The sequence below is a fragment of the Saimiri boliviensis genome, chromosome 12 (genome assembly GCF_048565385.1).
Source record: "Saimiri boliviensis isolate mSaiBol1 chromosome 12, mSaiBol1.pri, whole genome shotgun sequence".
In the NCBI taxonomy this organism is placed as follows: Eukaryota; Metazoa; Chordata; class Mammalia; order Primates; family Cebidae; genus Saimiri; species Saimiri boliviensis.
Genome location: NC_133460.1, coordinates 77,219,812 through 77,245,349, shown reverse-complemented (window position 1 = coordinate 77,245,349; position 25,538 = coordinate 77,219,812). Strand labels below are relative to the sequence as shown.

Below are 25,538 nucleotides of genomic sequence, written 5' to 3'. Positions count from 1 at the left end.
CCTTGCTTCAGGAAGGCAATTAAACAAGACATTCCATCTCTTACCATTTCTTTTTTTTGTTTTTTGAGACGGAGTTTCACTCTTGTTACCCAGGCTGGAGTGCAATGGCACGATCTCGGCTCACCGCAACCTCCGCCTCCTGGGTTCAAGCAATTCTCCTGCCTCAGCCTCCTGAGTAGCTGGGACTATAGGCACGTGCCACCATGCCCAGCTGATTTTTAGTATTTTTAGTAGAGACGGGGTTTCACCATGTTGACCAGGATGGTCTCGATCTGTTGACCTCGTGATCCACCCGCCTCAGCCTCCCAAAGTGCTGGGATTACAGGCTTGAGCCACCGCGCCCGGCCCATCTCTTACCATTTCTAATGGGCATGTTGAGTGGCAGGTAGCTCAGAAACAGCAACCTTGATTCCAGCGGACCAAAAAAGGCTATAGTCAAATGGATAGACTTAGTTTCCCTATATCAAACTGTACTAGAATGTTACCTCAATCCTCACAATAACCCAGGAGATAGACTTTATAATCTTCATTTTACTGATAAGGAAACTGGTTGGAGAGGTAAAGTGACTTGCCCTACAGCTAATCAAGTGACAGTTAGCATATGCATTCAGGACTGTTCAATTCTGTACCTTTTCTCCTCTTAGCGTCTCTCAGATTGGGTAATGAAATGACTTAGAACCAGTATAATACCCCATGGATATAATGAAAGACCTTTAACTCATTCTAGAAGATTCTAATCTTCTACTTCAGAAACTTGGGTGTTTGAGACTGAGTCTCATTCTGTCGCCCATGCTGGAGGGCAGTGGCGTGATCTCAGCTCACTGCAAACTCTGCCTCCTGGGTTCAAGCAATTCTGTGCCTAATCCTCCTGAGTACCCGGGATTGCAAGCACCTGCCACCATGCCTGGCTAATTTTCGTATTTTCAGTAGAGATAGGGTTTCACCATCTAGGCCAGGCTGGTCTTGAACTCCTGACCTCATGATCCATCTGCCTTGGCCTCCCAAAGTGCTGAGATTACAGGCATGATCATGAGACAAAATGGTGGGGGAAAAAAAAGTCTCAGAAGCAGTTTGTGTTTCCAGGTCACTTGAATACACTTTTATTTATTTTTAAAGATGGGTTTCACCATGATGGGTAGGCTGGTCTTGAACTCCTGACCTCAGGTGATCCACCCATCTTGGTCTCCCAAAGTGTTAGGATTACAGGCGTGAGCCACCGTGCCAGGCCTTGAATATACTTTAAGGTATAATGGCATGAGACCACCCATAGATCTTGTCTAGTTGCTTATCTAATTATATTCAGTCCAAGAGGCTTTGAGGGGATATATTTTAGTCATTAGAACATACTTAGAATTTAGGCTAGCCTGCTTACAAAATTAAGACAAATTCCTCTATACAGATTTTTAGAAATTCAGATTACTTTTACTTAAAAAAACTAAATTATAATTTTAAAAAAGTTGCTAATTCCATAGGACCATGGGATATAAAAAACAAAACAATGTATCCACAGAATGTTTTGAGATTTGTTTAACAGACAAAGTACACCTAGAGAACATAAAAATTCTTTATTTAACCTAATCCAGCCAGTATTGAGATAGTTTGTATATTAAAAACAAGACATTTAAAAAACGGAAGAGTTAGCAAGGCAGTGACTAATTAAGTCACTAAGTTTAATTTTATATTCTTCACAGTCATTTCATAATCATGTAATGATAAACAATATTTTCAGCCACTTTGAATGGAGATGAGTTAACTTTTGAATAGAATTCTACTAATCATTGAATTTTATAAAAGAGGCTTAAAACACTTAAGTTTCTAGAAATAACACAGTAAAGCAATATGAAAATAAACTGGAAAATATACCCACCCATCCCCAAAATCTGTATCATCTCTTGAGTTTGTCCCCTAATGCCTTTCTTTTACTTCTTCACTCACTTTTCCTAGAGTACAAACAGATTACTCAGCAATTAAGAAACAACTACTGCTCTGTAGGGGCCATTTTGAGCCTAAAGTGCCTTGTTCCTTTAATCTCAGTTAATCCTACAAAGTCTTCTGAGATAAATATTACTTGCATTTCAAAGATTAAGAAAACTGCAGCCAAGAGGAAGTCAAGACCGTTAGCCAAAATCATAGAGTTATCCATGACTTGAACCCAGGTCTATCCAACTTGAAGTCTGCCTATGCTCTTTTATTACTTCACGGTCAGGTAGGTCACCTTCATGGAAAGACAGGCACGTGGTATTTCTTGAGCTATTAATAAGGCTCTTTAGCAGGCGTCCCCAAACTTTTTACACAGGGGGCCAGTTCACTGTCCCTCAGACTGTTGGAGGGCCGCCACATACTGTGCTCTTCTCACTGACCACCAATGAAAGAGGTGCCCCTTCCTGAAGTGAGGTGGGGCCGGATAAATGGCCTCAGGGGGCTGCCTGCTCTTTAGGTTTAAAAGTGTTCAATCCCAGGGCTAGAGGTCATTCTGGTCCTCAGGCACTTGCAGTTCCCTCCGCACAACCCTAAAAAACCCCTCCCTCCTGCCCCGAAAGGATTAGAGTTGTTGTTCCCCGGCCTTCATTAGCCCAGATCCCTATAAACCCGAACAGCTACTCCCCACATCAAGGGCATTAAAAGTGGCAAATGGGGAACTGCGTGCTTGCATAACTTTAGTAAAGGCTGCCTAAAAACTGTTCTAAATAACAAAATTATGCAAGATATGTCCATTTAATACAACTTTTCACATTGAAAAAAGAAAAGCCAATGTTTTATAATTACAGCCATATAATCTAAGTTTTTAAAATATATAATCATAGATTTCATATTTCCCCTTCAGTACTGTAGTTGTTTTTTTTTTTTTGTAGTAGTGTTTTTTTTTTTTTTTTTGAGACGGAGTTTTGCTCTTGTTACCCAGGCTGGAGTGCAATGGCGCAATCTCGGCTCACTGCAACCTTCGCCTCCTGGGTTCAGGCAATTCTCCCGCCTCAGCCTCCTGAGTAGCTGGGATTACAGGCATGTGCCACCATGCCCAGCTAATTTTTTGCATTTTTAGTAGAGACGGGGTTTCACCCTGTTGGCCAGGATGGTCTCGATCTCTTGACCTCGTGATCCACCCGCCTTGGACTTCCAAAGTGTTGGGATTACAGGCGTGAGCCACTGCGCCTGGCCCTGTAGTCGTGTTCGTAATAAGGCTCACTGTCAAATCTTCTCTTCCTCTCCAAATACAACTTTGAATGTTCACCATTCAAATAAACATCATGTAACTCAAAATTAAGACATTCATATTACAGAAAAGTATCAGTCTTTAATTACTAAAGTTAACATATATTATTGCAAACTAACATAGCTCAATCTATATTTGCTACACTCCTAAAGTGGCCACTTATCAATAAGGGGAAACATTTACTATTGTCATGCATTAGATGCTGTGAACAAGAAAATAAATAGGTTTTTAAAAATATCTCTTAAAAATTTAATGAAAATAACCATTCAGGTTAAAATGGCCAATCTATTGAAAATGGCTTAAATAATTGCTTTTGAAAAATGAACACAAAACTAGTCAAACAGTGATTAAGGTGCTAGCTTCATCAATATGACAAGCAATTAAAATCTAAAAACATTAGTGTTGGTTTTCTATAATAAACTTAAGCCAAAAACAATGAACTCAATATTTACTCAAGACCTCTTGTTTTCATACTTTTCTCCTCATTAATATAAAAGCACAGAGCTCAAGGCTTCACCTTGGTTTATTCACTGCTGATTTTCTATCCCCTGAAACGAGACTGTAAACTCTGTAAGAGCTTGGACCAAGTCTGTCTTGTTCACCACTATTTCCCACAGCACTCTGCACAGTGCCTGGGAAATAGAAGGTGATCAACAATATCTCAATAACTGAATCAATGAAAGAGGAAAGAAAACTATTTTTTTGTAAATCATTCTCTGCTCAAACTACTATAAACAGGGAGCTCTAATTTCTAGAAATATGGATTTAAAAAACTTCAAAGATGAAAGGACCTGATGACTGACACACACCCCCAACATTCACACAAACCCCAAGACTCCATGAGTCAAAATTACTTCATGAAGTATGAGATGTCAACATTATATAAATAAAATTTAATAGCGAAAAAGTGATCTGGAAGCCCTGTGAATTTTTACCCTACACATTTTAGAGGACATCACATGGGTTAAAGAAAATACCACAAAATCTCATTTGTTCAGATAATCGTTTGAATGTTTACATACATTTTTGGTTATTTATTTATAACTAATTTAATTTACATTTCCTCATATTAACATAGCCTCTTATTTAGTATGTAATCAAATTATGTCAGTGAGAAAAATCCTTATAGTACCTTCATTGAGTTGCTGATTCTAAGAAAACAACTAGACATGAACATGTACAAAAGAGGCATTTGAATAAAACAGCATGTCCATTTTTTTAATATTTGCAGTTTGATCTTTACATTTCTGTCTGGAGAAAATATGAACAAAACCCAGGTTTACCATGCTAAGATAACAGTTCATATGACTGCCATAAAAGTAGTACATACAAACAATGAAAACAAATCACATCCTTAGGTTCCGTGATTACCGAGATGATTTCCCTTGCCCTAAGTGCTTTATTATATTTCTTAAAAAATACAGGAGCAGCAGCTTATCACAAGTCTTCACAAGTGCATTAATGATGGAATCAAAACAACAAAACAGATTCATAAGAATGAGAGGACTGCAGGACAACCAGAAGTCACAGTTTTATGCTTCTTCTTGTTCTGGATAATTTAGAATTTTGCGGTGTGCCTGTCGTAAATATTGCTGCTGTTTGAAGTAAACTTTAAATGCTCCTTTTATGGCAACAAAAGCAATTCCACCCTAAAATAAAAAGGAAAATTAGCTTTTTATAATGCAGATTTACAGAAACATAATAATAAAAATAATTTTATTTAGATCACAAAAGACATAGGTTTTGACACTAAACTAATTCAGATGACCGCAAATGAAATAGTTTTCCTTTTCTACTAGGAGATGAGACAGGGAGAGAGAGACTACACACTGTTACTATAGGTAACAGAGGACAGAGATGCGTTCTCCATTATCCTTTCTGACTAGTATTTCTTCCATGTAGTTCTACATATACTTTGATATACAAAGAAGAATGCTAGGGCACTATGTGCACACTGCCACCAGAGGGGAGAAGTGGGAATAACAATAGTAGCAAACATGGTGATTACTATATGCTAAGACTTATATAATCCTCACAATAATCCTGAAGTAGCTATCATTACCATCACCATATTACAGGAAGAAAAAGTCCAGACATTTGATTTAGATTTCATAGCAAGGCAATTTCTGTGATGGGATTTAAACCAGGTGGTCTGACCCTAGAGCAAAAGCTCTTCACTATAATTCCACTGGCAAGAAGGACAGGTGTGATGATTCACGCATATGCCAGGAGAGGAATCACCTACAATATAGTTCCAAAAGGCCTGAACTGCTGCAGTGGTTCTTCCTCTTTTTATTTCCACTCAAGCTACTGAATGATAGTGAGGCTGAAATAGAGTCTTAATGCATAGGAGCCACAGACTGAATATTTACACAGTTCCCCATCTTTTAAAAATGAAAACAGTTCATTCTCTATTGCAAGGTAATATAAGTAATATAAAAGCCATCTTACCAAGATTGTCCTTTGTAAATTAGAGTTAACACTACTGAACATCAATTTACCAACTATTGTAGCAATAGTAGGAAAGACAAGGGCTCCACACAAAATTCGAGTAGCAGAGACATGATCTGCTAAAGGATTAGCCTCAGCTGGAATTCGAGGAACAGGACAACCAATCCCTAGAGGAAAAAAATGCAGTGCATTAGTGCTAATAAATCAGAAAAGCTAGAATATCTTCAAACATTGCTAAAAAGGCATGTTACAGTTCTTCTATAAGATCAATTTGGTATGCACTTTACAACCACAATTCAGGGCCTTACCTGGAAATATACTATTTAAAATTTGTAGTTTATTTGAGTATTTGCGCCATAGTCTAAGCACATAGTCCTCCCAGCGAATCATCTTGCCTAATATCAGCATGACAGGAATAGTAGGAAGTCCAATTAAAAGGAATAAAGGATCAGCTCTTTCCATAACGTCTAGACCTTCTTTATGACCAACAACCTGTGAAACAGATAGCATGTTAGAATTACTTCTTTTTCGTTTTTCTTTTGAGACGGAGTTTCGCTCTTGTTACCCAGGCTGGAGCGCAATGGTGCGATCTCGGCTCACCGCAACCTCCGCCTCCTGGGTTCAAGCAATTCTCCTGCCTCCGCCTCCCTAGTAGCTGGGACTACAGGCGTGCGCCACCATGCCCAGCTAATTTTTTTTTTTTTTTTTTTTTTTTTGAGACAGAGTTTCGCTCTTGTTACCCAGGCTGGAGTGCAATGGCGCGATCTTGGCTCACTGCAACCTCTGCCTCCTGGGTTCAGGCAATTCTCCTGCCTCAGCCTCCTGAGTAGCTGGGATTACAGGCACGTGCCACCATGCCCAACTAATTTTTTGTATTTTTAGTAGAGACGGGGTTTCACTATGTTGACTGGGATGGTCTCGATCTCTTGACCTCGTGATCCACCAGCCTTGGCCTCCCATAGTGCTGGGATTACAGGCTTGAGCCACCGCGCCCGGCAATTTTTGTATTCTTAGTAGAGACGGGGTTTCACCATGTTCACCAGGATGGTCTCGATCTCTTGACCTCGTGATCCACCCGCCTCGGCCTCCCAAAGTACTGGGATTATAGGCATGAGCCACAGCGCCCGGCCGGAATTACCTCTTTTTCGAATGAAGTGTTGCATTTTTTTTCCAGAAGTGTTGCATATTAAGCTCTGGTTTTTTTTTTTTTGAGACGGAGTTTCGCTCTTGTTGCCCAGGCTGGAGTGCAATGGTGCGATCTCGGCTCACCGCAACCTCCGCCTCCTGGGCTCAGGCAATTCTCCTGCCTCAGCCTCCTGAGTAGCTGGGATTACAGGCATGCGCCACCATGCCCAGCTAATGTTTTGTATTTTTAGTAGAGACGGGGTTTCACCATGTTGACCAGGATGGTCTCGATCTTTTTTTTTGAGACAGAGTTTCGCTCTTGTTGCCCAGGCTGGAGTGCAATGGCACAATCTCGGCTCACCGCAACCTCCGCCTCCCGGGTTCAGGCAATTCTCCTGGCTCAGCCTCCTGAGTAGCTGGGATTACAGGCACACGCCACCATGCCCAGCTAATTTTTTGTATTTTTTAGTAGAGATGGGGTTTCACCATGTTGACCAGGATGGTCTCAATCTCTTGACCTTGTGATCCACCCGCCTCCGCCTCCCAAAGTGCTGGGATTACAGGCTTGAGCCACCACGCCCGGCCAAGCTCTATTTTTTAAATAGAAAATGCTTAATTTCAAAAGAATGCAGAAAAAAAAAAGTTTTAGAAATAAGCTGGAAAGCTATCAGTCCTGATTTATTTATAAGAAATGTCTTATTCAAGGGAAAAACAAAGTTCCCAAGCCATTTCATACCACACAGGAATATAAAAGATTTTAAAATGGCTGACACAGACTGATTATTACAATAGAGGGGCAGGAACCTCTGTTGTGGCTTCTATTCCTTTATTTGATTTGGTTAGACTGGGCTGTGGAACTGGGACGTAATTCTAGGTCCTATTTGTGCTCAAGAAGAACATTTGTTTTCCTTATCTTTCTTCTTGGAGATTAAGCATAGCCAGCCAAGGGGCAGGACTGGCCTTCAACAGATGGCTTGAAAGCTCATTTCTCTTTGGCTCTTTCTTCACTTAGTGGTATGTAAGATGGGGTGTGATGCCTCTGTATGGCTAAAAGTCTACCCTACATACCTAACTCTCCTTAAGTGCACTTCCAAGGTCTAGAACTGAGGAACTGTAGTAGGAGGTCCAGTTTTGGTTACAGATCCCAGGCATTTTTCCCAATCCAGGAACTCTAGGGTACCTATCTATGAGGGTAATGAAGCTAATAAAATCCTTTCCTTACCCTATCCAAGTTTTGGGGTTATTTCTCAATTGGTTTAGATACCAGAAGGCAAGAAGTACAAAATTGGCATTTGTGAATTTCTGTCCTTCCCCTCTCTCCAAAATCCTTTTCACTTCCAGATCAATCTTGGCCTTAAATTTATCACTTTTTTTTTTCTGTTTGTTTCTTGAGATGATGTCTTGCTCTGCTGCCCAGACTGGAATCCGGTGGTGTGATCTTGGCTCACTGCAATCTCCAACTGCTGGATTCAAGTGATTCTCCTGCCTCAGCCTCCTGAGTAGCTGGGATTACAGGTGCATGCCACCATGCCTAGCTAATTTTTGTTTTTTGATAGAGATGGGGTTTCAACATGTTGGCCAGGCTGGTCTCAAACTCCTGGCTCAGGTGATCTGCCCACCTCGGCCTCCCAAAGCTCTGGGATTACAGTGCGAGCCACCGCGCCTGGCCAAAAATGTGGAGAGGACCAAATCTGAGCTATGAACATAGTTCATATTTTCATTTGGTTAATTTATTGAACTAAGATGTAATATTAAAGAGCAGGAGGCCAGCCTCTTCCTAATGGTCAACAATGTCATTGAATTTTATATTCTTCTGTGTCTCCAGGTAAAACTTAACAACTTCCTATCTTGCCTGTGGAAGGTGATCCTTTTGAGTTGTCCTATAGTGAAATGGTCTGGTTCATGATATTTCATAAACTCCAATTCCACAATGGTAGCAAAAGTTGGCTGGCCCAGACGGTTTTACCTATAGATTTTTCAGTAAGTTTATTTATGTATTATGTATTAATTAATTAACTTAAATTTGAGACAGAGTTTCACTCTTGCTGTCCAAGCTGGAGTGCAATGGCATCATCTCTGCTCACTGCAACCTCTGCCTCCTGGGTTCAAGTGATTCTCCTGCCTCAGCCTCCCAAGTAGCTGGGATTATAGCTACAGGCATGTGCCACCACGCCCAGCTAATTTTTTGTATTTTTAGTAGAAATGGGATTTCACCATGTTAGCCAGACTGGTGTCAAACTCCTGACCCCAGATGATCCATCTGCTTCTGCCTCCTAAAGTGCTGGGATTACAGGTATTAGTCACTGCACCTGGCAAAGAAATTCCTTTAAAAAAAAAGGGTCTTGCTATGTTGCCCAGGTTGGCTTTGTACTCCTGGGCTCAAGCAATCTTCCCACCTGACTCTCCTGAGTAGCTGGAACTACAAATGCATGCCACCATGTCCGGCTAGGAAATCATATTTTCATATCATTAAAAATTTTAATATAATGATCATTTTAAAGTTATAACAAAATATGATTAAATATTCTCAAAGTGTTACCAAATAAATTCAGAACATTTGAAAAAATATTTTATTGTGTTATGCGTCCTTTTTTTGGGCTTAAAAATGTAAAGGGACCGGGCACAGTGGCTCATGACTGTAATCGTAGCATTTTGGGAGGCTGAGGCAGGGGGATCACAAGGTCAGGAGATAGAGATCATCCTGGCCAACATGGTGAGACCCTATCTCTACTAAAAATACAAAACTTAGCTTGGTGTGGTGGCATGTGCCTGAAATCCCAGCTACTCAGGAGGCTGAGGCAGAAGAATCGCCTAAACTAGCAAGTCAGAGGTTGCAATGAGCTGAGATCATACCACTGCACTCCAGCCTGGTGACTGAGCGAGACTCTGTCTTTCTAAAAAATAAATAAACAAACAAACAAATAAAGGAGAGTGAATATTCAGGCACAGACCAGAGCAGAGGAAGTTTGTTCCTCAGGGGTAGTAGCAGAAACCTTATAAGGTGTTTAAGAATAAGGAAACAAAAAGGAAGTAGAGGTTGGGCGCTGTGATTCACACTTGTAATCCCAGCACTTTGGGAGGCTGAGGTGCGTGGATCATCTGAGGTCAGGAGTTTGAGACCAGCCTGGCGAAGGTGGTGAAATGCTGTCTCTAGTAAAAATACAAAAAATTAGCTGGGTGTGGTGGCGGGTGCCTGTAATCCCAGTTACTTGGGACGCTGAGGCAGGAGAATTGCTTGAACCAGGGAGGTGGAGATTGCAGTGAGCTGAGATTGCACCAGCCTGAGCAGCAAGAGTGAAACTCCACCTAAAAAAAAAAAAAGGAAATAGGACAAAGAGCAAAGGTCCAGTAGCTCACTTTTTACAACTAAAGTGAAGCGATAACTTGCTTGTGCTCAAGCAAGTTAGAAGTGGGATGAGGCTCATCATTCACACATACATTCATTCAATGAATACTGATTTTTAGCTGGGGCTAAAATAGCAGGTTAAGCAGATGTCTTTTGGAAGTCAGAGAAAATAAAATCAAACAAGTGTACAAATACATATACTGTGAAGAAATAAGGTAGTATAACAACTGCAGTACACCACCTGCTAAAATAGTCATGCTCAGGGGCAATAAATGAAAGTTGAATAAGCAACAGGCCTGATTTAATTTTGCCCATTACAAAGTCAGTCAACCTGTGTATATCATATACATTCTGCTTTCTTGTCCCAAGATTTAAAAACATTATTTTTAAGACTTCAATTTTGGGGTGAGAGCCAGGAATTATATAGAATGTCTAATAATTTGTTATCTATGTATAAAATAAAGGCCTGGCTGGGCACAGTGGCTCACGTCTGTAATCCAAGAACTTTGGGAGGCTGAGGTGGGTGGGTGGCTTGAGTCCACGAGTTCGAGACTGGTCTGGGCAACATGGTGAAATCCTGTCTCTACAAAAAACATAAAAATTAGCAGGGCATGGTGGCATGTGAATATAGTCCCAGCTGCTCAGGAGGCTGAAGTGGGAGGATCACATGAGCCCAGGGAGGTTGAGGATGGAGCAAGCTGTGACTATGTCACTACACCCCAGCATGGGTAACAGAGTGAGACCCTGTCTCAAAAAACAAAGCAAAACAACAATGAAAAACAAATCTACAGAATTGTAGGTTTAGAGAAAAAGGATTTTTTGTTTTTTCCCACAGAAGGGCTAAAAGCTAGACCTTTATAACTAGGTAGGCCTGTAGTTCACTGCTGCTGAAAGGCTAAGAGTTTTATCAAGGTCTGAGCCTTTAAAGCACTATTAGAATCCTACATTAATTAATTAATTAATTAATTAATTGAGACAGAGTCTTGCTCTGTCAACCAGGCTGGAGTGCAGTGGCATAATCTTGGCTCACTACAACCTCTGCCTCCCAGGTTCAAGTGATTCTCATGCCTCAGTATCCAGAGTAGCTGGGAGTACACAGCCGTGTGCCACTATGCCTAATTTTTTCTTTGTATTTTTGGTAGAGATAGGGTTTTACCACATTGGCCAGGCTGGTCTCCAACTCCTGGCCTCAAGTGATCTGCCCGCCTCAGCTTCCCAAAGTGCTGGGATTACAGGCATGAGCTACAGCACCTGGCCAGAATCCTTTTATTTATTATTATGTTTTGAAGCAGAGCCTCACTCTGTCGCCCAGGCTAAAGTGCAGTGGTGTGATCTCAAGCTCACTGCAACCTCTGTGTCCCAGTTTTCAAGCAATTCTCCTGCCTCAGCCTCCTGAGTAGCTGGGGTTACAGACGTGCGCTACCACACCCAGCTAATTTTTGTATTTTTAGTAGAGACAGGGTTTCATCATGTTGGTCAGGCTGCTCTCGAACTCCTGACCTCGTGATCCACCCGCCTTGGCCTCCTGAAGTGCTGGGATTACAGGCGTGAGCCACTGCACTTGGCCTGGTCAGACTCCTAATGAGGATGAAACAGTGATGAAATAACAGTTTTTTAAAAATTTGAGATGGGGCTTCACCATGCTGGTCAGGCTGGTCTCGAACTCCCCACTTGAGGTGATTCACCCGTCTTGGCCTCCCAAAGTGCTGGGATTACAAGCATGATCCACCACACCCAGTCAATAACAGTTTTTTTTTTACTCAAAATTAAGGATAAGTACTGTAATTAAGAATGGGCAATGCAGCCGGGCACGGTGGCTCAAGCCTGTAATCCCAGCACTTTGGGAGGCCGAGGCGGGTGGATCACGAGGTCAAGAGATTGAGACCGTCCTGGTCAACATGGTGAAACCCCGTCTCTACTAAAATACAAAACATTAGCTGGGCATGGTGGCGTGTGCCTGTAGTCCCAGCTACTCAGGAGGCTGAGGCAGGAGAATTGCCCGAACCCAGGAGGCGGAAGTTGCGGTGAGCCGAGATCGCACCATTGCACTCCAGCCTGGGTAACAAGCGCGAAACTCCGTCTCAAAAAAAAAAAAAAAAAAAGAATGGGCAATGCTAATAGGGGTTGTTTTTACACTAGAGGCAAAAGTGGGAACTAGGCTAAATATTAAGGTTCCACTGTTACAGGATAAAATGTTCCAGCTGCCTCTGGGACCAGGCTTCACTTAAGGAGCCAAGGGACAGGACTCCTAATGCTGCTTCTTTGCTCTGTGGCACTGGACATGGAAACTCTCTAAACCAGTAAACTAGGAATAATTTATAATAATAACAATAATCCAAACAAAAATTGCTGCAAGGATTAAACGCATCAGTGCTTAAAAAGTGTTCAATTCAAGGGCCGGGCGCGGTGGCTCAAGCCTGTAATCCCAGCACTTTGGGAGGCCGAGGCGGGTGGATCACGAGGTCAAGAGATCGAGACCATCCTGGTCAACACGGTGAAACCCCGTCTCTACTAAAAATACAAAAAATTAGCTGGGCGTGGTGGCACGTGCTTGTAATCCCAGCTACTCGGGAGGCTGAGGCAGGAGAATTGCCTGAACCCAGGAGGCGGAGGTTGCGGTGAGCCGAGATCGCGCCATTGCACTCCAGCCTGGGTAACAAGAGTGAAACTCTGTCTCAAAAAAAAAAAAAAAAAAAAAAAAAAAGTGTTCAATCCACTGCTGGGGGGAAAAAAAATCAACTACTGTGTCGTCTTTTCAATAAAAATGCAAGAGGAAGGTACTAATCAAGTTCCCCACACCTAAAAGGTATTGATTCTACGACAGGACCATGGAGAAGGAAAGGAAATAAATGGGAAAAGAACAGTGGTCTGATCCCTTAATTTGATTTACTTGTACTCCAGAGTTGTTAAGTAACCAAAGAAAAACAGTAGAGTATTAAAAGGCAAACCCTAAATACTACTGATGGTGGGGAGGAGCACATTCTCTATCATTTGTGCTCAGAAAGGTAAAAGTCATCTTCCCAACACTCTTAAATCACAACACCTACCTACCCACTCTCATAGCTAGTCTCATTTCTGGGCTTAAAAAAAAAAAAAAAAGCCGGGCTTGGTGGCTCAAGCCTGTAATCCCAGCACTTTGGGAGGCCGAGGCAGGTGGATCACGAGGTCAAGCGATCGAGACCATCCTGGTCAACATGGTGAAACCCCGTCTCTACTAAAAATACAAAAAATTAGCTGGGCATGGTGGCGCATGTCTGTAATCCCAGCTACTCAGGAGGCTGAGGCAGGAGAATTGCCTGAACCCAGGAGGCAGAGGTTGCGGTGAGCTGAGATGGCGCCATTGCACTCCAGCCTGGGTAACAAGAGCGAAAACTCCGTCTCAAAACAAAAAGCAAAAAAAAAAAAAAAAAAAAAAAAAATCTTTTCAAGTGAGACAGTACATGTGAAGGTTATTTCTAAATGGTAACATATAATATATGTGTACTACAGTTTTTCTTCCTTGCTTATATCATTTCATTCTATCAATCTAAATTAATTCCTTTAAGGGTTAGCTGAAGACTTTTCTCATAATTTCAAATCAAATTAAAATATTGTTTATATAGTCTTCTGCCCTCTTCACATTTACTTATCTAACTTGTAACTGTTCTCCAGTGGTTTCATTTACGAACGTCTTGTCTTGGACATATCCCTTGATGCTGGGGATCAGAGTGTTCAATTTATTCCTTTTTTTTTGAGACAGCATTTTGCTCTGTTGCCAGGCGCCAGGCTGGAGCGCAGTGGCGCAATCTCAGCTCATTGCAATTTCTGTCTCCCAGGTTCAAGCATCTCTCCTGCCTCAGCCTCCTGAGTAGCTGGGACTACAGACATGCGCCACCACATCCAGCTAATTTTTGCATTTTAGTAGAGACAGGGTTTCACCATATTGGCCAGGATGGTCTTAATCTCTTGACCTCGTGATTTTCACCATGCCCAGCCTATTCATGTTTTGTAAGACCCTTACTAAGTGTTAACAAATCACACCAATATGCTTCAAAATGCCAAAATGTAGCTGGTAGTAGTTTTTAGAGGATACAATGGGGTACCATTCATTATTTATCAAAATTCTTTTTCTTTTAACATTATGCCAGCCTAAAAGCCTTTCTTAAAAAAGAGGCATCTCACTTCCTATGGTCAATAAACTCTTAAGAAAATAACTCAATCTCATTTGCAAGATATAATCTATATAATATATTTGTACATTAAATAATGTATAATCTGCTCTAAGTTTCTATGTCTTTCTCGGTCTTAGTAAATCATCCTGAACCTCCCTCCTCAGGTGATGTACTAACACTCATTATTTGAACTGGTCACACAGAAGACATAAAGATGGGCTGGGCGAGGTGCCTCACGCCTGTAATCCCAGCACTTTGGGAGGCTGAGGCGGGTGGATCAACTTAAGTCAGGAGTTTGAGACCAGCCTAACATTGTGAAACCCTGTCTGTACTAGAAATACAAAAATTAGCCAGGCGTAGTGGTGGGTGCTTGTAATCCCAACTACTCGGGAGGCTCAGGCAGAATCCCTTGAACTCAGGAGGCGGAGGTCGCAGTGAGCCGAAATCACATCACCACACTCCAGCCTGGGTGACAGAGCGAGACTAAGTTTAAAAAAAAAAAAAAACAGGCCGGGCGCGGTGGCTCAAGCCTGTAATCCCAGCACTTTGGGAGGCCGAGGCGGGTGAATCACGAGGTCGAGAGATCAAGACCATCCTGGTCAACATGGTGAAACCCCATCTCTACTAAAAATACAAAAAATTAGCTGGGCATGGTGGCGTGTGCCTGTAATCCCAGCTACTCAGGAGGCTGAGGCAGGAGAATTGCCTGAACCCAGGAGGCGGAGGTTGCGGTGAGCCGAGATCGCGCCATTGCCCTCCAGCCTGGGTAACAAGAGCGAAACTCTGTCAAAAAAAAAAAAAAAAACAAAACAAAACACACACACACAAAGATAGTCGGGTGCGGTGGCTTATGCCTGTTATTCCAGCACTTTGGGAGGCAGAGGCAGGCAGATCACCTAAGGTCAGGAGTTCAAGACCAGCTTGACCAACAAAATGAAACCTCGTCTCTAATAAAAATGCGAAATTTAGCTGGGCATGGTGGTGCATGCCTGTAATCCTAGCTACTTGGGAGGCCGAGGCAAGAGAACTGCTTAAACCCGGGAAGTGGAGGTTGCAGTGAGCTGAGATGGCATCACTGCATTCCAGCCTGGGCAACAAAGAGCAAAATGCCATCTCAAAAACAAAAAACCACACCAAACCAAAAAGTCCAAAGATTTATGAAACCCTTTAATGTGTTAGTTTCTGTGTAGATGCTGTAAAGGGAATACAGAAGCATAAAATGGACTCTGCTTTCAAGGAAATTATCCCCTAACAGGAAAAGGCCTAAAAACAAAACAAGTTAAATAGATAATCTATGTAAGAAATGTTACTTCATTAGTGCAAGATTAGCTGCCATTTGAGGAATAAAAATGTCATGAATGCAGACGAAGAAGGAATCACAGCAGGCAGGAGTTGCCTGTAAATTCTATGGAGGAAAACCAGCTAAGCCTGGAAGGAGGGTTTAGATTGGATAAGTACACAGAAGACTGGAAGGGCAGGTATTAGGTAAGGAGGGTGACATAAGCCAAAGGACAGAGGTAAAAAACTAAACAGTGTAAGAACAGAGTTACTTGGGAAACACTTAACCAATACAGATGCTGCTCTTCAAGACTACTACTTAAGGCAATGGAGATGTTAAGCTAAGGAGTAAGATTATGAAAGTATTATTTTAAGAGGATTCATTTGGAAGGATGGATTGACAGAAGAACATGAAGTCAGATAAACCAAGAAGCTCCCTTAGCCATTCAGGTATGATGAAGTGGCAGGAAGTCAGACGGTAAAAGTATGGAAAGGAAGCCACAGATGCAAGACATATCAAAATGGAAAAACTGCTTGGATTTGGTCAGTGGACTGAATAGAGGGCTATAAAATGGAAAGACGTGGCCAGGTGTGGAGGCTCATGCTTGTGATCCCAGCACTTTGGAAAGCTGAGGTGGGAGGATCACTTGAAACCAGCAGGTTGAGACTAGTCTGCACAACATAGCAAAAGCCCATCTCTACAGAAGACATAAAAATTAGCTGGGCATAGTGTGTGTCTGTAGTCCCAGCTACTTGGGAGGCTGAGGCAGGAGAATTGCTTCAACCCAGGAGTTGGGCTACAGTGAGCCTTGACTGTGCCCTGTGCCACTGTACTCCAGCCTTGGTGACAAAGTAAGACTTTGTTTTGTAGGAGGTTGGGGATGGGTGGGTGGGTGTGGAGGGGAGTGTTGAGAGGGGTGAAGAGTCAGATGTAATTCTAAAAATGTAGGATGAGTTGGGTGCAGTGGCTCACACCTACAACCCCAGCACTTTGGGACATTTTGGGAGGCTGAGGCAGGAGGATCACTTGAGCCTAGGAGTTTGAGACCAGCCTTGGCAACACAGTGAGACCCCACCATCCCTAGAAAAAAGTAGCTCAGCGTAGTGGCACACACCTGTAGCCCCAGCTTCTAGGGAGGCTGAGGTGGACAAATCACTGAGCCCAGGAAATTGAGGCTGCAGTGAGACCCCAAAAATTAGGATGTAAACTACAGATGGGAAAATAGAAACTGAAACAAAGGAATTATGATGGAGAATAAATTTAGGTTTCAAATGGAAGAAATGACATGACAAGTTGATTTCACTAATTTTGGGTGTGAAGTCACAAGAGGTCATTCACAGAGAAGGGTCAAGCTGCAACTGCAGCATTGGATTTGAGAAAAGAACAGGACAAACGACCTGAACACACAAAGAACTAACTTGATAGCTGGAAATTTTCAAGAAGAAGGTATAAAAAGATGAGTCAAGAGCTTGGGACTAAATTTTGAAATTTATGCCTCTAATCTTCGGCAGTAGTTATTGATTACAGCACTGTTTTTATTATTATTTTGATCACTTATCCTCAAGTTCTATGCAGCATTCTTTTTTTTTTTCTTTTGAGATGGAGTCTTGCTCTGCTGCCCAGGCTGGAGTGTAGTGGTGTGATCTAGGCACACTGCAACCTCCGCCTTCTGGATTCAAGAGATTCTCCTGCCTCAGCCTCCTGAGTAGCTGGCACTACAGCCATGTGACACCATGCCTGGATAATTTTTATATTTTTAGTAGAGATGGGGTTTCACCATGTTTGCTAGGTTGGTCTTGAACTCCTGACTTCAGGTGATCCACCTGGCTTGGCCTCCCAAAGTGCTGGGATTGCAAACTATATAGCACTGTTTTAATAGCAAAACACTGGACTAACTAAATGTCTATCCACAAGAGACTGGTTGGTTAGTAAATGGCTATTCTATAGACAGAATATTATACAGATTTCTGCATGCTTATATGAAATGATCTCCAAGCTTCACTATGAAAAAAGGGAGATACAGAAAAAATACACTTCTTTCTGTGTAAAGAAAAAGTAGGGGAAAGACATATTTAGAAAGAACACGAGAATGTTATTTCTCATTCAAAATAATACACTTTTAAACGTTTAACAAAAAATGTCTTAATATCTTAATAGATCTTCACACCAAGTAAAATCACTGAATAGGTAAAATAGTGAACCTGCATCACTGTCACTGCTCCATAAGTCACAGCTGTCCAATAGATAGAGCCGACCATTATTCCTGCTGCAGCAAATGGACAGGCTTTTGAGATCAGTCTATCTGCAAGATCCAAGACGTAAACAACTGGACCTATAATACAAAGAAAACAAGTAAAGGTTCAACACAGGGTGGATTTTTAAAATGACTTGTTTGATGTTTTCTATAGATCTAAGATACCTTTCTCCCCACCCCCACAAGAGACAAGGTCTCATTTTGTCACCCAGGCTACAGTGCAGTGGCATGTGGCATGATCACAGTTCATTATAGCCTTGAACTTCTGAGTTCAAGTGATCCTCTTGCATTGGTCTCCCAGTGTTGGGATTACAGGCATGAGCAACTGCACCCAGCCTTAAATACTTTGATGAAGTTGGATGTTTCGATGCTTTAGAAGTAACTGTTATAAATTTGATGGGAACCCCGACTAGAATAGTTTGGAATTTCTCAGTCATTTGCACGAATAGCTAAATATCACTTCATAAATTTTCGGAAATAGCCTTCTCAATTTTTTATATTTATTAATGAGCCTAAAATTAGAGTCTCAAATACAGTTGCTTCTTATAAAGGAAACAGTCCTCTCACTTTCATCTCTTTTTTTTTTTTTTGAGACAGTTTCGCTCTTGTCACCCAGGCTGGAGTGCAATGGCGCGATCTCGGCTCACCGCAACCTCCGCCTCCTGGGTTCAGGCAATTCTCCTGCCTCAGCCTCCTGAGTAGCTGGGATTACAGGCACGTGCCACCATGCCCAGCTATTTTTTTTGTATTTTTAGTAGAGACGGGGTTTCACCATGTTCACCAGGATGGGCTTGATCTCTTGACCTCGTGATCCACCCGCCTCGGCCTCCCAAAGTGCTGGGATTACACAGGCTTGAGCCACCGTGCCCGGCCTCACTTTCATCTCTTAATCATACTAGCCAAGGTACAATGAAATGGTCGTTTCAGCTTGCTTTTTCCAACGAATTCCTGGCAACAATTAGATTCTCTCGTATTTGGTAAGAATATAATTTCTCTGACTTCACTCACTGCATACCTTGATATGGTATATGAAGGTAACCAGGACCATTTTCTTTTATTTATATAAAGTCAATTTATCTCTTTTTCATTTTCACTATGTTATATTTAATTGGTTATTATTCTCAAATTTCTTTTTATGATTATGAAGCCAGTTTTCATGGCATTCCAACAGCTGTATGTGTCAATTATGCTTCTGTTATTATATGCTTACTCTGAAATCTGACTACTATTTCTTTCTGGAAGTTATTTGGAAAAGAAACATTTAAAAATATTCCCCCGCCCCGAAAGACAGTCTTGCTCTGTACCCCAGGCTGGTTTACAGTGGCACTATCTGGACTCACTGCAACTTCTGTCTCCTGACTTCAGGCAATTCTCCTGCCTCAGCCTCCTGAATAGTTGGGACTATGGGTGCATGCTGCCATGCGTGGCTAATTTTTTGTATTTTAGTAGAGACATGGTTTCACTATGCTGCCCAAGCTGGTATCAAACTCCTGAGCTCAGGCAATCAACCCACTTTGGCCTCCCAAAGTGCTAGGATTACAGATGTGAGCCAACGTGCCTGGCTCCAACATTTGGTGGTATTCTGACCACTACTAAGCCCAATATAATTTAGCTCCAGATTTTTCCAGAAGAGTGTAAGGGTCTCCTGCTTGATTTAAAGTAAAGCAAAGGCCGGGCGCGGTGGCTCACGCCTATAATCCCAGCACTTTGGGAGGCCGAGGTGGGTGGATCACGAGGTCACGAGGTCAAGAGATGGAAACCATCCTGGTCAACATGGTGAAACCCCGTCTCTACTAAAAATACAAAAATTAGCTGGGCATGGTGGCACGTGCCTGTAATCCCAGCTACTCAGGAGGTTGAGGCAGGAGAATTGCCTGAACCCAGGAGGTGGAGGTTGTGGTGAGGCGAGATCACGCCATTGCACTCCAGCTGGGGTAACAAGAGTGAAACTCCGTCTCAAAAAATAAATAAATAAAGTAAAGCAAAATATAACTGAATATCTAACTTCATTTTTTTGAGTTGCGAGTCTTGCTGTGTTGCCCAGCCTGGAGTGCAATGGTGTGATCTCAGCTCACTGCAACGTCTGCTTCCTGGGCTCAAGTGATCCTCCTGCCTCAGCCTCCCAGGTAGCTGGGATTACGGGCACGTACTACCACACCTGACTAATTTTTGTGTTTTTAGTAGAGATGGGGTTTCATCATGTTGGCCAGGCTGGTCTTGAACTCCTGACCTCAGGTGATCCGCCCACTCCGGCCTCCCAAAGTGCTGGGATTACAGACATGAGCCACTGCACCCGGCCCTAAGTTTTTTTAATTTAATTTTTAAGTTTTGTTTTTTTTTTTGAGACAGTTTTGTTTTGTCATCCAGGCTGGAATGTGGTGGTGAAATCTCAGCACACTGCAGCCTCTGCCTCCTGGGTTCAAGTGATTTTCCTGCCTCAGACTCCTGAACAGCTGAGATTACAGGTGTGAGCCACCAGAGGAATATGAAAACTTCTTAGAAATGTGTAAGAATTATTACTTACCCTTTTAGGAGCTTATAATCTAAAGGTCAATGCTATATACAAAAATAGTTTATTTTTACTACGCAAAGAAATTAATATAGGAATCTCATGATAAAATAATTAAACACGTAAGAACAAAGCATCCATCTATGGAGCCTCTGACCAAGACTCCCTGCTGATCATTGGAGCCAATAATATGATTACATCATTGTATGAAAACAGACTATATATACATTGTAAAGTAGAGAGAACATTAGGGGAGATGTTAAAGGACCTGTGATTTGTAATACATATAGCATGTTTACTTATTATTGTCAAGTTCTAACTTACATAACATTTAAAACAATGATAAGGTATCTTTTGGGACCAAAGAGATGAAATAAGTCTAATTCAGTGCATACCAACTCTACATCTTCTAATAAATAGCATTTCTTGAGTGTCTACATGAGACTGTGAGCTGTGCCACAGGCATTACATGCATCATTATTTGACCACAGCATATACTGCTGAATTCTCAAAACATACAAATTTGCTGGGTTACGTCTATAACTCCCTCAGAAAGCACAATAAAAGTCATCTTAGTCACCAAAGAGCCCTCAAATGCTGGTACTAGAAGTTAAAGACTGTAGGTATATATAAAACCTCAGCACTTCAACTTTCATATCCTTGACTGATAATTCGATTTCTTTTTTCTTTTTTTAAATTATTTTTATTTTTAAAGATGGGGTTTCACCATGTTGGCCGGGCTGGTCTTGAACTACTGACCTCAGGTGATCCACTCACCTTGGCCTCCCAAAGTGCTAGGATTACAGGCGTGAGCCACCACGCCCAGCCTGATTTTTTTTCTTTTTTTGAGATAGGGTCTTGCTCTGTTGCCCACACTAGAGTACAGTGGCATGATCATGGCTCACTGCAACCTTGATTTCCCTAGCTCAAGTGATCCTCCTGCTTCAGCCCCCCAAATAGCTGTGACCACAGATACACACCACCATGTTCAGTTAATTTTATTCATTTAAAATTTTTTGTTGTAGAGACGGGGTCTCCCTGTGTTGCCCAGGCTGGTCTGGAACTCTAGGCTCAAGCAATCCTCCCATTTCAGTCTCCCAAAGTGCTATGATGATAGGCATGAGCCACCATGCCTGGCCTAGTAATTTTTTAATCAGAAAACTGAAGCCATAAGAGAACATTTAACGGCCCTCTACAGCACATATACCCATCAACCAATATTCCACCTATCTGAAGTCAATCCCCTCACTTATACAGATGATCCTAACCCCTCACCAACTCAAGGCCACAGCTCCAGCAATTTTCTCTCACTCCTCTACATAATTTTCCCTTACTCTTTGCTAGATCTTCAAACAAACTTGCTATGATCTGTGTTAAAAAAAAAAAAGTAAAAACAAATTCTTTACTTGAGCCTTTTTGCCCCACTGCTTTATTTCATTGCTCCCTTTGCAACAAAATTACCTAGAATTGTCTCTCTCTCTCTCCTTAGTTTTGAACCCACTCCCTCAAAACTGCTTATCAAGGTCACTAACAACCTCCATTTAACCAAATCTAATCAATTTTCCTCTTCTTTGGCCTAACTAGAACTGTTTTGAGACAGAGTCTCGCTCTGTCACCCAGGCTGGAGTGCAATGGCATGATCTTGGTTCACTGCAACCTTTGCCTCGTGGGCTCAAGCAATCCTCTGCTTCGGCCTCTTAAGCAGCTGGGACTACTGGTGTGTACCACCACACCTTGCTAATTTTTGTATTTTTTGCAGAGATGAGGTTTCGCCACGTTGCCTAGGCTGGTCTCAAACTCTTAGGCTCAAGTGGATCTGCCCCCCTCAGCCTTCCAAAGTGCTGGATTTACTAGGAGTAAGCCACTGGGCCAAGCTCAGAAAACATCTCTGGTTTTTCTTTCTATCTCACTACTCACTTTTCAGTCTCCTTTGCTGTTTCTTCCTTTTTTTTTTTTTTTCTTTTTAGAGATGGGAGTCTCATTATATTGCCCAGGCTGGCTTCAAATTCCTGGCTGAAGTGATCCTCTCATCTAAGCTTTTTGAGTAACTGGGAATACTGGTGTGTGCTGCTATGCCCCTTCCTCTTCTTCCTGACTTCAATGAAGCCCACCCTGCGAATCCCTACTTTGTCACACTCCCTATTTGATTATCTCGCCATATTTTTCTTTTTCCCAAAGCACTTATCACCTAACATACTCTAATTTACATATTAATTATGCTTCCACTTACTATAACAGAGGTTGGGAAACCAGGGCTTGTATGCCAAACTTAGACAGCTGCCTGTTTTTGTAAATAAAGTTTTATTGGAACATGGGCACATGCAAAGTCTAAAGTATTTACTATCTGGTTCATTACTGAAAGGTTTCCTGATTCTTGCATTAGAAAATAAGCTCCAGACCGGGTGCAGTGGCTTGCGCCTGCAATCTCAGCACTTTGTGAGACCAAGGTGGCTGGATCACCTGAGGTCAGAAGTTTGAGAAGAGCCTGGCTAACATGGTGAAATCCCATTTCTACTAAAAGTACAATCTTGGCACTTTGTGAGACCAAGGTGGCTGGATCACCTGAGGTCAGAAGTTTGAGAAGAGCCTGGCTAATATGGTGAAATCCCATTTCTACTAAAAGTACAAAAAATTAGCCAGGCATAATGGTGCGTGCCTATAATCCCAGCTACTCGGGAGGCTGAGAGGCAGCAGAATTGCTTGAACCCAAGAGGCAGAGGTTGCAGAGAGCCGAGATCACGCCATTGCACTACAGCCTGGGCAACAAGAGCAAAACTCCGTCTCAAAAGAAAAAAAAAAAAAAAGAAAAGAAAAGAAAAAGAAAAAAGGAAAAAAGCTCCAAAGGGAAAATGATCTTTGTTTTGATCACTGATCTATCCCAAGTTCCTACTACTCTCAAGTATTTGTTGAACTGAATTCTCTTGTATTTGGAACTGCCTACTGATGGAGTAAAGCAATATATTTCTTGAAAAAAAAAAAAAAAAAAAAATCAAATATTTGAATGAAAGCAGAATTCCTAAAATATAACCCATCACTATTACTTTTATCTATCATGAACAGTGACAACCTACAGATGTTTAAATTATTTTTCTTGTTTTTCCTTGGAAGATCTCAGAAGGTTCTAACAAGCTCAGTTTTCTTTGTGAATCTTGGGTATGAAGCCTTTTGTATAAGAAAAAAATGTTCACATTTTCTCTTTTGGAAATTTTCTACTCATCTCCTGTGTTATAGGCAAAAGATATACCAGATAAAATGGAGACACAGGTTGTATTTTATAGCAACTAATTCTAGTTTTTCTGACAAAATTCTGTCTTGGCTTGTGTCTTAAGTTTACTTTGTCTAAATCTCTTAAGGCTTTTCCAGACAGACTAGTCTAAAATTAGCTTAATATTTGAAAGAAAGGGTAAAAGCCTACTGTAAAGTATAGCATTAGAATAATAACCTGCCACCCAGGGGAGATATTTCTGAGAGCTAAAGATTATCTGGCAAGCTATTTGGTGAGTAACAACAATCACTGAAAGCTTTTGGATGACAGTCCCTAACTTATACTCTTCGAAAGAAGCAGCTTATGTGCTACTATCTCATGACTTGGAGTCAGGGGTCGTAAATTTATGAAAAAAGCAACATTACTAGATTCTTATTACTGTCAGACTACAGCACAAAAAGTTATGAGAAGTAGAAAAAGGGAAGACAGCAGCCTTTGAACACCTCAATTCTGGTGGAGAGTAAGAAGTATAATAAATGTACCTTATAAGTTAAATATATAAGGGCATAAGAAAGTTTCAATATTTTCAAAAGGCATTGTTGAATTTTTAATGCCTCAGTGGGTCTCACCACTTATGTTTCCAATAGCACTGTATTTACACAAGGGATGGTAACTGAAGAAGCTTTGTATAAGTTTTGAAAATCTATTCATTTAAAGGACACCAGAGAAGCTTGCAATTAACAGGGAAACTATTGTTAACTTCTTTTGTATAGTAAAGAGGCTTTTGTAAAGAGAACCACTACACCCTAATATTCTGGGTAAATTCCAGTTTTCATGTTTCAGACCTGAATGACATCAAAAAGTGAGCTGAAACTATTGGGGAAAGTCCATGTCTACTAAAAAAAGAAGTAATCAGTTTTGTCTGGCAGACATAGTAAACAAAAGTAGATTTTTGCTGTCACTGTAATATAAATTAAAATTTATATTTTGGCTGCTAAAGGTATACCTGGGAAGTTCAGACATCAATTATTGAAGGGCAGGTAGGTAATACTTAATGTTCAACATTTGCTGGCATTGTTTATAATAATACCCAGAATTCCCAGAGGCTAGTCAAGTGAAGCTGTTGGAGTGGAGAAGAAACAAAACTGTAACTGGTTATGATTGATTAGTTGTAAATACCAATACACTTGAACTGGCAGAGAAACTAATCCTATACTTTGTTGTGCCAAAGTTTCTAACACAGAACATGATTTAATGAGCATATGCAGGTGCTTTACAAGATAATCTGGTATAAGTTCCTGAGAAGACAAGTTCCTCTTGTTAAGTGGCCAATAATTTATAAAAGAGATTCTTCCATCTGCTTCCAGCAAAGAATAAAAATAAAAAATAAAAAATTAAAAAAAAAAAAAAAAGCTGGGCGCGGTGGCTCAAGCCTGTAATCCCAGCACTTTGGGAGGCTGAGGCGGGTGGATCACGAGGTCGGGAGATCGAGACCATCCTGGTCAACACGGTGAAACCCCGTCTCTACTAAAAATACAAAAAATTAGCTGGGCATCGTGGCGCGTGCCTGTAATCCCAGCCACTCAGGAGGCTGAGGCGGAGAACTGCCTGAACCCAGGAGGCAGAGGTTGCGGTGAGCCGAGATCGTGCCATTGCACTCCAGCCTGGGTAACAAGAGCGAAACTCCGTCTCAAAAAAAAAAAATAAAAAAAATAAAAGAGACTCAATAAGCAAGACAGACTGCTCACGGAAGCCACTCAAGTTCCCAGGTTTTTTTCTGTTTGCTTTTTGTTTTGCATTGAACTGATTGTGACCTACAGCAAACCCAAATGTCAACTTTCTTTGTTTCGAGACAGAGTCCTGTTCTGTCGTCCAGGCAGGAGTGCAGTGGCACGATGGCAGCTCACTGCCATCTGTGCTTCCTGTGTTCAAGTGATCCTCCCACCTCAGCCTCCCAAGTAGCTAGGACTACAGGCACATGCCACCGTACCCAGCTAAATTTTGTAT

The 25,538-nt window shown here is 41.6% G+C and overlaps 1 protein-coding gene across 1 annotated transcript in view; it reads right to left on the bottom strand.

Moving 5' to 3' along the window:
* Positions 1-1,637: 1,637 nt before the first annotated feature.
* MARCHF5 (membrane associated ring-CH-type finger 5) overlaps positions 1,638-25,538 on the bottom strand; it is a 69,337-nt gene continuing 45,436 nt past the window's right edge. Inside the window, exons 3-6 of the mRNA XM_010333278.3 lie at positions 17,765-17,895; positions 5,971-6,154; positions 5,663-5,829; positions 1,638-4,860 (exon numbers count right to left, since the gene is read on the bottom strand). Of these exons, the coding sequence (XP_010331580.1) occupies positions 4,744-4,860; positions 5,663-5,829; positions 5,971-6,154; positions 17,765-17,895 (599 nt within the window). The 3' untranslated portion in view covers positions 1,638-4,743. The remainder of the gene's footprint in view (positions 4,861-5,662; positions 5,830-5,970; positions 6,155-17,764; positions 17,896-25,538) is intronic.